This window comes from Canis lupus, chromosome 3 (assembly GCF_011100685.1).
Source record: "Canis lupus familiaris isolate Mischka breed German Shepherd chromosome 3, alternate assembly UU_Cfam_GSD_1.0, whole genome shotgun sequence".
NCBI lineage: Eukaryota > Metazoa > Chordata > Mammalia > Carnivora > Canidae > Canis > Canis lupus.
In genome coordinates this window covers 50,285,588-50,300,299 of record NC_049224.1, presented here as the reverse complement: position 1 = coordinate 50,300,299, position 14,712 = coordinate 50,285,588, and the positions used below count along the sequence as shown (strand labels likewise).

At 40.5% G+C, this 14,712-nt stretch overlaps 1 protein-coding gene across 10 annotated transcripts in view; it reads right to left on the bottom strand.

The window, feature by feature from the left end:
* The window catches only part of AGBL1 (ATP/GTP binding protein like 1), a 585,877-nt gene that overhangs the window by 554,680 nt on the left and 16,485 nt on the right, over positions 1-14,712 (bottom strand). For all 10 annotated transcript variants that reach the window (XR_005357034.1, XM_038532779.1, XM_038532775.1 and 7 more), the window contains exons 5-10: positions 13,836-13,952; positions 12,191-12,771; positions 10,615-10,698; positions 10,296-10,382; positions 7,273-7,421; positions 5,705-5,792 (exon numbers count right to left, since the gene is read on the bottom strand). Coding sequence is in view for 9 of the 10 variants with exons in the window: in XM_038532779.1 (XP_038388707.1) it covers positions 5,705-5,792; positions 7,273-7,421; positions 10,296-10,382; positions 10,615-10,698; positions 12,191-12,771; positions 13,836-13,952 (1,106 nt within the window). In the remaining variant the exon portion in view is untranslated. The remainder of the gene's footprint in view (positions 1-5,704; positions 5,793-7,272; positions 7,422-10,295; positions 10,383-10,614; positions 10,699-12,190; positions 12,772-13,835; positions 13,953-14,712) is intronic.

Below are 14,712 nucleotides of genomic sequence, written 5' to 3'. Positions count from 1 at the left end.
ATGCTCTTTCTACCATTCAGATCAAACCTGGACTCCAGGGAAGAATCAGCTACAGTGAAATGGAAAGAGAAGTAAAATAAGAGGATTCTTAGCTTTTGGACTTCTATGGATCCACGTTCTAGTGATTTAAGGGAAATGTTAAGAATTTGAATGGCAGTTTTGGCTGTATGAAATCCACCTTCTCACAACCCCAATACACACACACACACACACACACACACACACACATACACACACACACTATAGCTTGGTAGGCAAGAATCTTGTGGGAAAGACTAAAAGCTGCTCACTGATTAGCTAGCCCTCCCCAGGATGGTTGTGGACTGCTGGGATTTGAGAAAAAAAAATGAATATCACCTCGTTTATGATGAGTTTCTGCTAAAGAAGATTTCATTACAATCCTAGTCTGAGGCCAAAACTCCAGCTAAGCCTAAAGCGAACATTAAGCTTCCCCAATGGAGTCTCCTGAGGGCCGTGCAGGAAAATCCAGATGACTCTACCAATAGCCAAAACCTTCCTCTTCAGGGACACTTTGCCAAGATCACCTTCTTCAAAATGGAAAGTTCAATAAATCCTTAAAGTAAAACCCTTGACTTGCAACAATTCAATTTGTCCACAAAAAAGTTATATTATAATAACAAGTTATTTTGTTTCCCTAATTATGATGTGAGAATTCTGAGGGATGTTTGCAAGGCAGTAACATTCATCTCTTTATATTTTAAGTGGTTCTCATGTTCCTCCTTTGTACTGAAAACTTTTTCCTTTTCCTCCATTCAGACAGTTCCTTCTTCCTTCAAGCCTCAACCCAAAAGTTTCCTTTTCCAGGAAGCCTTCTCTGATATTTGTTCTTTGGCATAGTTGTTACTACACTCTGTCTCTACCTCACTGCTAACCCTTTTATGACAAGGATTATGCTTATTTTTCTATGTGTCTTCATGCTTGGTACAGTAGCTGGACTTAGCAGCTGTTCAGTTAAAGTCGTAGAATAAATGGACCTATAAGACTCCAGGAATAGTAATTAGAACATTTAAAGTATTCCACCTCTAATCCTACTGATATCTTTTTAAGGTTAGGTATTACTGTACACACTCCACAGATGGGGAAATTGAGGATCATAGACATGAAGCATCTTGAGCAATTCTACAAAGAAAGCATAGCAAGCAGGACTCAACCTCACCAATGGGCTTACTCCAAAACCAAGATTTCTTTTACTGTATCACCTGTCTCTTGGAAATCCATAAGAAGATGAGAAGTCTTTTGGCCCAATGCAGCAAGTACAAATGCAAAGTTTTGGTCTCCATAAATCAGGGCTGCTTATAAATTTAAAGTTTAAAGTAACAGAAGGAATATAACATGAAATAGATGACAGCTCGTGAAAATGAAACATTTCACTGATTCTTTACATCATTTATGCCACTAAGAAGTTTCTACTGGTTATGGATAATTGCTGACATTCACTGAACATCTCCTATGTACTAGACACTGCACTCCATTTTATACCTGCTTTTCCTTATTTCATTATTCCATTATTGTCTTCATTTTACAGATGAGGAAATCAGAGGTCGAGATTGGAATAATCTGCCCAAGGCCACACCATTGGTGAGTGGTAGATATTTGATTCTAAGAACTTTCTCTTCTTGATCTGCTCTTCTAAATGGTTAACGAGCCTGGTGAAGATCAAGTGCATTCTCAGATTTGCTGGATCCTGGACAGGTCATGTTGGGTCAAAGATGACCCAGGGTTGGATAGAGGCAGCGCTTCCCGTTAAAAGGCTCCCTCCCCTTCACTTTTCCATTCCCTGAATCATTTGTCTTAGGAATGATCTGTACTTTTATAATCATAAAGCCTTCAATGAAGCAAGTAGCAAAGTACACAAATGCATAGTTATGAACTCAATCTATTTCCATTTGCACTTAAAAATATGCTAGGAAATTTTTTTTTTCTGTGGGTGCATGAAATAAGCAAATGCCAAGATAGAGAGTGAAGTAGATAATATTATAATGACCCGGCTCCATTTAACAAGGGTGCATCATTTCACTTAACAGGGTCTAATAAGGCAGAGCAGCCATGCCACCGGGCTTCCCTGTGTCTGCAGCGTTACTAATATTCTATACAACGCCAAATCTCCCTCCTGAGATCCCTCGGAAGGATGCATGATGGCAGAGCTCGTGTATGACATTCATCTTCATGAGTGAGCTGTTCCATCTCCTCTCACGAGCGGAGATAAATGTCAGAAGAGATCAGCCGTTGTGTATTACATGGCCACTCTGAGCGTGCAGCTTCCCTCCCTCTGCCCTTCAGCAGCAAAATTACTTTAGACCAGAGCTGGGAAAGGATTTGAAAAGGTGTGAGGCTGTGTACGTTAGAGGGAGACGCAGGCCGCGGGGAAGTAAATAAAGCAGAAACAGAAACTGTCCTTGCTTACTCTTATGAGAGGCATGGAAAAATGAGTCTACTCGTTTATGTGCTTCCCTTCCAAAGATCTCTTTTACCTTCTGGCTTACTGGTCCACAGGTGGGTGGGAAAGGGGGATGGGATGGAGGAAGAGAGGGGGTTCTGGGGGAGGGGCAAGATGGACAACTGGGACAACTGTTCAAGGGTGAAAATACTAGAATTTTTCCTTGAGCATATTATGATCTAAGTACTAAGAAAGAAATTCAGTGGTCTTAAGGTTTAATAGGAGGATTGACACCACTGTGTCATGCCATCCAAGTCAACCTGATGTGATGCATAATTATAAAGGAAAGTGCAGTAGAGCAATCTTAAGCATTCTTCTCTGCTATTTTCCAGAGCTGGAATATGAACAACACGTTACATTTTAGATCTCTGGTTTTCATGTGTCAGGAAGTTGAATATCGATTGCTGTATGGGAAGAGATCCACACCTCCCTCATTCTTTTGCTTTTAACTTCTGGCAAGGTAGTTAAGTTTGCAGAAGCCTACTTTAGTGGATTTATGGATTATATTTCCTAAATTAAACTAAACTTCACAATATAGACTATTGGCTGTTGTTGTTTTTAATTCTGCTTTGAAGCCATAGATTGATGATAACATCAAATTTCAAGCACCAAGGACCCCCAAAAATGGAAGAAGGGACGTGGCCTATCTTCTACTTTTCACACTAGCTCTTTCTCAAAGACTCTTATTGTATAAAAACAAGCTAATTAGATCTGATAGACTAACCAAAATCTTTCAAAATTACACAAAAGGCTATCAACAACTGTATTTTTCATGGGAGACCCTAAGGGTACAGAATGTCCTGAGTTATCAATAGAATAAAGACATAACCACTGGGTAGGTATTTACAATCATTATTTGTTCCATCTTTTTTCAGCATGTATAACTTTAACTTTTTGCATGTCATCCAACGTATATAATATATTAGTATAATAATGCTTATGTAATGATAAAACAATTTATGAACAAATCTATATTAGAATTACATGCATGAGTATATTTTATTAAAACAGGAAGGAGACCACTTTCTAACTGATGACGATCAGACTCACAAGGCTGTCAACCCATATCCATAACCAATCACTACTGTTGTCTCATTGAAGGAAATGGATATCCCATTTCTCTGGGTGTTTTTCCTCATCTGCCCTTCTGTGTATGTATATGTACTCAGGCACAATGAGCACCTTGGCACCCCCTTTAGAACATGGCACTAAATCTGGGAAGTTAATAGCACAATAGAAATACAACTTCTGAGTTGCTGATGACATGCTGGAGACAGAGAAATGGGGAGATAAAGTTCTCTCAAATTAATACGCTGGAGAGAATAAAGGCAGGGATGAAGCAAACACATCTTCTAGAATAGATCAACTCAAAGACTGTGATGGGTAAATGGGAAAAATATGCTATATAATCTAAGGCATTCTATAGTAGGGAGAAGTGTCCTGAGCTATAGTTTAATAGAGATACACACATCTATCCTGTTGTTAAATCACATTATTGGAAATATGTTAACACAATGTGGTGAGTAATTGTAAAACAAACTATGTTACAATGTAGCAATCTTATCCATTCATCTCTGTTGCATTCATGACTGCAATATGAAAAATGAATTACATTACACATTCATGATTTTCATGTTACCCCTCTGTTGCTCTTTAATCACAAAACAATTGTCTTGTTAATGAGTCTAACAGCTATTAACATTAACTTTGGCTTTCCTCAGGCCAAGGCTCTGTTTATGGATGAGGGGCTTCTTTCTTCCCTCCCTTTTTGGCAGATGTTTCATCTCCTCAAGGCTGATCCTTACTCCCTACCTCCCAGATGAACAGCCTCCAGGGAGAGTTGTACTCCCCTGGGAGAAAATACTGAGTGGTGTGTTTGTCCAATTTCTTACTAAACTCCAGATCCAAGCAGGCAGCAAGCCAGGTCTTTCACGTTTATTTAGGGTGACTATGTTCACAGGACATACCAAGGTTCAAATTTAGGCTTTCACTGTTTTTCCATGCAGTTGTTGGCTTCTACCACTTTGAGATGATTTTTAGTCTAAATCTCTTTAGAACGTGAAAAGATTCTGAGAGTTTCTAGATATGGAGGCCAGAGAGTAATTGCCATAAAAGCAAATGGGAAACCAACAAAATTATACTTTGCTATTGTTCTAAAGAATATAATGAAAATACCACTCAGGTCCATATCCTAATACATCAAGGACTGAAGACTGCCATCTCTTTTATTACAAACTGTAAGTCAGCCCAAATCTGTTTTTAGACCATACTTATCTCTATGGTGGTTTTTGCCTTTGTGTCTGATAGATAGGAAAGGTCAGGAATTGTGTTGCTCTATCAGTGCTCCTGTACTCAGTCTCAAAAGCCAAAAGGCATTAGAGTATATATTCTCTCTCTTTTTAATCATAATAACAATTGTAAACTCTAGAATGTCTGATAATACTTTTTTTAGGGCCCTCTTGTAATATCAGAAGGTGATACAACTTGCTTTATTCAATAAAACAAGTGCTAGCCTATCAGTTTTGATAGAAAACTAGCAATGAGCTAATAATTAATTATATATTTCCTGCTTGTCCTAACAATTCCAATCCTTTTTCTTTCTTATGAATTTGTATTTTATTTTACATCAAAAGAAAATATACAAATGAACAATTCATGGATTGAGAATCCATTTCTTTTATCAAAAGATATGGATAATTTAAATTTCATTACAACTTCACAGAATAAATTGATGAAACTGGCTACTGATCAAGGATTGAACATGAATTCTAGAAAGGCTCCCTATTTTATTTTTTTCCAAAACCTCATTTTGCTGTGGAGGAACAGTTGCTTAAGTGTACCTGTCACATATCCACTCCCATCTACTTTGGAAAACTGAAGCACAGGATGAGTAAGAATAGACCAGAACATCTCAGATTTTTTGTTTCCTGAGATACATAGAAAGAGGTAAAAATGGAGGCTTGATGAATTAATCACAGGTTGCATCTGTACAAGCTCTAATATCCAACAACAAGGTCTAAGGGTTTTGATGTGTTTACGTGAGGATAGGTCACTTCTCCAAAAATTGAAAAATTTCTTGGGTTCTACTGTAGGTGCCATTTAACATGCTTGCACTTCTGAAGGACAGAGCATTTGTCACTGGGACAGGGACAGATGGCTGAGGTTTTTAAGACCAACATAGAAGAGTAGGAAATTGAGAAAGAATGAAAGATCAGAGAAAAGGAAGCTAGCAACACTCTAACTTACTTGTAATAACAGATTTCATAGCCCATCCGTATCCAGGTGGGTCTGCCAAGAAGAGCCTCCTTCACAGAATACAGAGTTGGCTGCATCCCTGCACAGAACAAAGGCAGGATTAATCACTGGGGGGGGGGGGGGGGGGGGGGACATCTGGGTGGCTCAGTCCGTAAAGCATCAGGACTCTTGATTTTGGCTCCAGTCATGATCTCAGGGTCGTGAGATGAGATTGGGCCCTGCACTGAGCTTCACACTCAGTGGGGGTCTGCCCGAGATTCTTTTTCCCTCTCTCTGTGCCCCTATACTCCACACCTTTAAAAAAAAAAGTATTAATTTCTGGGGAAAGAGAAAAGGGAAAGAGAGCTTTCATGAGCTGAATCATAGCCCTCCAAGTATCCAGGTCCTAATCTCTGGAACCTGTGAATGGTGCCTTAGATGGCAAAAGGATTTCATAGATATGATTAAATTAAGGATTTTGAGATGGAGAGATTATCCTGGTGGGCCCTAAATGCAATCACATACCTTCTTATAAGAGGGAGGCAGAGGGAAAAGCAATGTGACTGAAGCAGAGGGAGATTGGGAGATGCTACACTGCCAGCTTTGAAGACAGAGGAAGGGACTATGAACGAAGAGATTCAAGGACCAAAGCTCTCAATGCTGGAAAACAAAAACCAAAGAGAAAATCCCCTAGATGTTCCAGAGGGAGCATAGCCCTTCCAGCACTTTGGCTGTAGCCCAGTGAAACTGATTTTGGACTTGTAGACTCTAGAATTTTAAGAGAGTATATCTATCTTGTTTTAAGCCACCAACTTTGTGACAATTTGTTACAACAGCCACACGGAACAAATGCAAGAGTCAGGGTTCATATTTTCTCTTTCTACATTAGTAAGTGTCTATTTAGTCAGTGTAAAATAGAGTCAGTACCCTGTGCTCAGACCTAGAGATATGGGAATATTCATTCCTTACTCAAAGCCACTCAATAAATTAGTATACAATTCAGCAATAACATGCACAATTTTCCATCCTTGGAAATATTCAAAATAAATGTAGCTGCCAGTCCATTTGTCCTTCAAAATTCTCTTCCAAAATGGCCACAGGGATTCAGGAGAATTTTAACTTTCCCCATATTTTCTTAGAGTGTAAATCAATGTCGTCCAATTGGTTTGTGTTTTTTTTCCTTTCTGGGACAAATAGATCAATATCTTTGCTACTGTGGGATTTAGGAGATGAAGAGAAAGACTGAATGAGAGGTTCTCATGGACCTCAAAAAGTTCAAGGTGGGGCAGGGTAATCAGGAAGCAGGAAGTAATGCTATGGCATGCATGATATTAACATTCTGCAGACAGAGGGAGGACTTCCAGCTTGCCTTCAGTGGTGGCAGTTTGCCACAGGTTGGCCACCATCTTGCCACACATGGCAACCAAAGCATTCAGTCCAACTTCACACTCAAACAGGACTTTGGGTAATAAGCCAAGCAATCACAGAGGAGCACCATTCCTGGTGTTAGCCAGAAGATCTAACTTCTAGAACTTCTAAAAGATCTAGAAGATCTTGGGTGTTAGCCCAAGAGCTCATACCGTAATTAAACTGGCTGTTGGGCTTCTCACAGTTGATGATGTTGAAGCGGTAAGGGACGGCAGCTCTCATGCCGCTCACCTTGAAGTAGAACCACTGCTGGTGCTGGCTGCTATTCACATCAGTGTTGACCAGCAAGTCATATTCCCTCCTGCAATGTCAGAAGCAAAATTGGAGGGCCACAAGTCTTTCAGGCAGGTTCCAACACTGAGAATCTATACCTCTCAGGTTCCAGATGACAGATCTAAGACCTAGCATGTCAGTTGGCTGGTAAATTACAGTGATTGTGCTCATCTCACAACATTGGACACACAAGCTATAGAAATTTGGGAAGATGGAAGCAGGTTCTTGGTGTTAGGAGAATCAATTACACAAACACAATTATGTTTTTATTAAACTGTGATGAATTCTCTCTCTAGAGAGAAAAATATAAGTGTGCTATATTCCAGAGAAAATTCAATCACATCTGGTTGGGTAGGCCATTACTATTTAATGTGCACATTACTTTTGAGGATCAGTCTCCTCATATGGAAAATGGAAATAGAGTCTAAACTTGCAGTGCTACTTGTAAAAATTAAGTGGTATAGTATATGTAAACCCCCAGCAAAACAACAAATATGAACTAGGCTGGCAATGCTAGAGTTGTGTCTTCATTTTGTAACTTTTTAATTGATTTAATTTTCATGCATTTTAAGTGGACAGCTCAGTGAATTTAAATAAATTCATCTGGATACTCCTGTTTGATCCAGATCAAGGTACAGGACATTTCCAGTGCCCCAGGAGACTCTTGGTGGGACTGCTCTCAGTTACTATCTGCAAAGCTAATCAGTTTTTTTGAGCTGTAGCAACAAAATTAACAATGCAGTTTGGACTTCAACATTATTATCAGTATATTAAGTTTTCAAAAATATTATTGCTCCATCTCCTTGGCATGTCTTTGAGTTGCTCCTCTAAAAGGGTCATGTTTTTGCCCTGATCTGTTCACACTCTGCCACTCTGGACCCCTTCCAGTGAGATTTGTGGAAGAGTGGAGCTTCGCAGAAGGCATGTCAGAGCAGAGTAGAGCTACCTGATGGAGGCCCACTGCTCACACCGTTACTCTAAGAATCTCATTTGAAACATTGAGCCCAACATACAATAAATGAAGCATAATCCACTGAATGATGCTCATAAGGACAAATCCAGAAAGACTATGGCCATCACACTGTCTGCTATGCCCACCATCCTCTCCAAAAACTGGCTATAAAAACTCCTTACTTAAAATAAGGTTTGTTTTCTGTCATCTGACTCTGTTACCCTGACTTTAACTAATGGGTTTAGGATTCTACACTCTGGCCAAAGGTAGATATGTGGAGAGAGAAACCAGAGCAAGACCAGTGGTGCAGGCACATCTTGGGCAAACCACTGTCCTCCAAGGAGACTCCTGATTAGGTTTTCTCTCCCGGATCCCTTAAACATGATATAGAGGAAAGAAAGAGTAATAAGAGCAGTCACCATGGCAAGAAGTAGAAGCTGATCTGGCAACAGAAAAAGAAGGTGGCTGAGAAGGAATCTTAATGTAACTGCCTTTCCCATCTTCAGCCCATGTGGTTCAACTTGTATTTGTTTTATATGTCAGGCTTCCTTGAAATATTTCATGTACAAAGCAAATAAATGACATCATCAGAAAGGGAGAAAATCTATGAGAGACTCTTAACTATAAGAAACAAAGTGATGGAGGGGAAGGAGGTGAGAGGATGGGGTAACTGGGTGATGGGCATGAAGGAGGGCACATGATGTGATAAGCACTGGGTATCATATGCAACTGATAAATTATTGAACACTACATCTGAAATGAATTATGTACTATATGTTGGCACACTGAAATAAATTTTTTTAAAAATGAAAAAGGATCAAGGCTCGTGTACACCCCCCACCCAAGAAAAGAAAAATTCAAAAATGACTCCTCAGATAGATATAAAACAGGCTGACCTATGAAGTTCTGTGCTCTAGTTATGGAGAATATGCATTCCTGAAGACAAGTTAATGTTGACTGAGTGCTTACCATGTGTCAGGTACTATTCTAAGAGCATGATATGCTTTCAGCTAACTCTCCTAAAAAACAAAAAACAAACAAACAAAAAAACTATGATATAGGTGCTATCACTGTCTCCATTTTCTGGGTAAGGAAAAAAGGTCTGGAGTATAGTCAGGTGATTTCTCATACTCTTTTGGTGGGAATGGGGTGAGGTTGCCCTGGCATTCTGCTTCCAGAGTCTGTGGCTACCACACCATTAATTGTTCTGGATCACTGTCTTCAGGAGTTCACATGTATAAGATGGATTACAAATCCTGATTTTTGGCATATGAGAAATATAGTCCACACTGGTAAAAGGAAGGACTTATAACAGTCTCTTCTGCACTAGAAATTTTTGTTTTTCCTCTCCTTTTTTAGTTTGTACAGCCTAAGACTTTCCTTTCCTGTGAAATACTTTTCTATTAACAAGAGGTCATTGAGAGATTCTGGCAGAGAGGCATGGCACTGTACATGCCCTTGAATGAAGAATAACACATCTCTCCAGGGGGAGCCCAGTGTTCTTGCTGACTCCATACACAGCTATGGGAGCAACAGACATGAAAAGGTACAGGACTAGGGGACCTCATATACCCTGCTGCATCAACAGAACCAGCCCTGACGTCAACATAAGTACAAACGTCCCAGTCAAAGGACTCCCCCACCCAAGTATGGAGCCATTATTTGGAATATAGGTGCACCCACAACATTAACCTCTAGCTGCCACCTTGCTGTGACATCAGCTAGTGGTCCCCTAGTGGTGTGCTGGTAAATGTTTAACAACGGACTCGGAGAAGAAAACCTTCATTTGTAGTGTTTGCCAGTTCTCAGGGTATAAACACTCCCACCATGCCTGATTTCAAACGACCAATGTGAGACTGCTGTACAGAGAATAGAGAGGAGAGGGGCACAGCAGGAGGAGCTGAGCTCTCCTAAGCTGCCAGGAGCTACCTTTGTGCCTTCCTTACTTACTCACGCACTTGGATGGCTTTGCGAAGATTTCCTGACTCAAACTCGGAGGAAAACCGCAAACAGTCGGAAGCAGTGTCTTGCAAAGACCTGTAATGAAATGGGAAACATGTGAACACATGCATTACTGCTATTCTTGGGCATAGCCTGACATTTCTTTGAGATAAGCTTTTTCTTACAGATCTTCAACATGAATTCTCATCATGTTTTTGAGAGAAGGGATGGATTACTAACATAAAACATTCTTATTCTCATGTCATTAAGAGGATATTCCATATCCACCCCCATCTTCCACATTCCACTGATGCTCAAGACCACCTACCAAGGCTCATCTAAACTGAAGACAACTTTATTTATAACATCACATGGCTGGATAAGCCTTTGGACATCCTCAAATATCTTGATCCTGGAAAGGAAAATTGGAAACATGTTAACAGTTGACCCTAACTCCTTACCCCATTCATCCTATGGTGATCTGGGAAGGGCTTTGGAGTCATCAGAGAATGATGAGAGAAAAAATAAAAAATGCCCCAACCTGGGGAATAAAAAGTGGAAAAGGTACTGGCTCTCCCTCCTTTTTTTTTTCCTTTATCAAAAAATGAAACTACACTGAGCAGTAGGAATGTAGGAAGAGTGAGGCCAGGTTTTACTTGGAGGAATTCTGACTTGAAGGAGAATTTTTTCAAGAGCATTTGGACTAATGGACTCCAAAGGTTTCTGGAAGTGAGAGTAAGGGATCCTTTGCACTGAGACAGTTTTGAGGGAGACTTTAGGACTGCTAACTGTTATCATCCTCAAGGCCTGGGAGGATTCAGGAAGCCTCTGAACTCCTGGGTCATTTATATGCCTTGGGTTGTGTCATCTCCAGAAAACTAAAGTCAATCCTTTGTCTGAGAAGCACCCATATTCAGGAGATATAAGTAAAAGGTTAGAAGGAAGCCCCAAGGGATCTTTCAGAGTCCCTCCTTGAATTTCCAACCCATGTGTTTTGGGTGGAGTGGGAGAAGGGAAGGGAGGTAGATATGAGGCCTGGACTCAAGGGGAAAATGTTCTGTTAATGTGGGGAGGTGTGGCTGGGCCAGCCGCTGGGCCATGTCTCTCAGGAACTTGTAAGGTCAGAGATGTCAGCAGAAGCCCAAGGGGAGCAGCTCTTGGGATCCACTCTCAATTTACTGATTAAATGGAAAATAAGTTAATGAAACTTTCTGGTATGCACACTTTGCTCCACTGAATTAGTGCATGCATACTCAATGCTTTGTTTGTTTGTTTTCCAGGGGAATTCATTCTTCCTTGGCTTTAGCAATTTTTATTTGAATCTCACTATGTTGATCCCAAGGCAAAGCTTTCTTTCCATCATTCTGGGAATAACCCATCACCCAAAGTTTCTATCCTGGAGAATGTATATTTTCCTTACAATTTTCAGTGGTAAAGCAACCAAGTCAGATTTTATAATGTTGGGACTGTGAGATAGGGGTCCACTACCTCCATTCATTAGCAAGAGACCAGATGCCAATTCACTATGAATTGAAAAACAAAAAGAGCAATCCCAAATAATCCACACTTATTTTTGCTGAGAACCTTCCTTTGAGAAATGATTCCAATATTTGGAGAAACCAGGTTATCTTTCCCTGTTATAATCTGTAATGTGTTATGGGATACAGGGTTGCATTAGAACCATAAAGGGGTTCTTCTGGCAACACACGCCTACCACTATCCCACATTTGGTTCTGACATGTCAGGTGTAGGGAGGCAAGCTTCTGCATTTGGCAAAAGTTTCCCAAAGGATTTTAACATGTTCCTGATGGATTCTCACTTTCCTGAGATAGCAGAACTCTCTGTACAAACCAATTCACCTATAAAAATATTGAAGAAGAGAAAAAATACGGCTTCCAAATCACCTTTGGACTCCACGTTTGCGTTCCAGCATTGACTGGGCAGAGGGAGGTGGACAGTGACCCCAGAAGTCTGGAAATGCCATCATCTTGAAGTTAGCCACAGATCTGGTTCTTCTGGATTTGGCCATATAAAGATGGGGGTCATGGAAGGGGAGGTGCTTGGGATATGTCTGCAGAAGTTTATCTACTACTTCAGCAGTTTCTGTAGGCCTAGCAGAATTGGAAAAGGAGGCACTTATCGATGGGCAGGAAATCATGTCTATATCCCAAGCATCCTGTTTGAGGGAAACTTGAATGTCAGGAATTTCTTTGCCAGAAGAATCTATCCCAAGACCACTTGATTGCATGTTTTGGTATGCGTTCATCCCAGGGCCTTTTTTGGAGGCTGGATGCATGGTGGACCTCCCCATCTTCACCATGCTCAGAAGGGAAGTCTGGACCGTGTCTTGGCTTTCCTGCCTCCAGGAACTTTGGTCCTTATTTAAACAATGCTGCTTTGGAGAGGTCACAGTCGGAATGTGGGAGTGCTTGGCATCCTGAGTCTCTTCAAAGTGCAAATCATCTCCAGGTTTAGACTCAAGTTCCTTCAGGTTTAAAATGGAAAAGAATATGTCAGTGTTGCCTCCCTGGTAGAAAATACAACTTGACCCCTGACCTCACTTTCTGGGCACAAAGTTATGCATAAATCCTGTGAATTAGGAAGCTTTTTCTAAGGTCAGACAAGGAAAGGCAAAGTTTCAAGAATCAAATAAATGGTAGAATCATAGAAACTCACATTTGGAAGGTGCATTGGGTGGGTCTAGTACTATTTTATATAGCACACAAATGCCCTCTGGAACACCCCAAAAAGTTACAGCCTGCTTGAACAAACTCTTTTACAGGGTATTCATTACACCCCAAGGCAATGTCTTTCATTTGAAGATCATTCTGAATGTTTTTGTTTTTGATTTGTTTTTTAAAGGCTTCCTTACACTGAACTGAAATTTCCTTCCCTGAAATTTTTACCTTCTGGTCCCCTTCGGCCTTTTGAAGTAAAATAGAATATATTGCCTCCCTTCTACATGGGATTTAGCTGGTACCCTTAAATGTGGGCAAATTCATGATATATTAAGAATCCTAAGAAAATAATAGATATCCAAAGTCAGGTCTAAAATCCTGACAACAGCAATAGTAGTAGGAGCAGCAACTAGCCACTATATCACCAGGTGTAAGGTTCTCATTTGTTTCTACTAACAAAATCCCAGAAATTGGACTAGCCACTCTCAGAAAGCCACTTAGTACAACTTTCCCACTGTTCATGGGAACAAGAATTTGATTTTCGCTGAATAGTGAAACAGGGGAACAAGAATTTTCATTGCTTTTTCAGGATGTGAGGGCAAGACACTTTGTCAATAGGTGGTGATGTGTACCATTATCCTGCTTCCATCTAGGGGCCAGGTGTCCAACTATAGAAGCCTTGCCAGCATCCAGTCCAGCCACCTTTTTCACATTTTGCTTAGCCTTCTGCTTCTCTCTCTCAGAAAGACCCCAGAAGCAGATTGCTAATGATGAGCAATGCTCTCCATCTGGACCTCCTCCTTGGCCTCTCCGGTTCTGCAAAGAACCCATCATGCATCACCATGGAGCAGAACCACGGCATATGCCATACCTCAAAGTTGCAGGAGAGCTCAACACACATTGCCTCATACTGCATCAGTTCCTCTTCGGGTCGGTCAAGACCAGGTTTGGACGTCAGCTTGTTCACGTCTGTTTCCAAGTCATCATCCTACAATGGGATATCCAAATATATATATATTACAGTCAAGACAATTACCCTGAGAAGCATCGAGATAAGCTACATATGTGATTTTTCAGAATCATGGGACATGGTTTCCTTGACTCCAAATTATACTGCTAGCCTTTGCAAAGGAGAATTTAAGAGGTTGGGTTGTATTTTGTGAATGAAAAGAAAGAAGGTATACAACTTTTCTCAGCATCCATCTCAGGATTTATCAGCCCTCGCCGTAAATAACTAATTTATATAAAATTAGTAAAACGCAATATGAAAGAATTCTCTATCTTGCCACCACCATCAACATAATTGTAATCACTGTATCTATTCTTCTATCCCCCTTCCCATATAGGCCCCTCAGTATTCTCAAAAATACTTAACAAGCACCTGCCATTTTGGGTATTGAAGTAATAATGTCATTTTGGGTATTGAAGTAATAATGGAACAGACAAAGGTAGATGTTCCCATGGAATCTGTCTTCTAGTGAGAGAAGGAAGACAGAAAACAAATGAAGAAAGTCTTTTCCAGTGGTGAAAATGTCATAGAAATACTGAAGGGGGGCAGTGGGATTGTCAATGAGATGGGGAGGCAGTGTGGAAGTTGTTTAGATTGGGTGACCTGAGACCACCTTGCTGAGGAGGTGACATTTTAACCAGAACAGTGGGGAAGAGCAGTAGATGTTGGCTTCCAGTAAGAAAATAGCTGCAGCTCAGAGAATAGGAGGATGATCACAGGAGTCAACATCCAAGAAGGA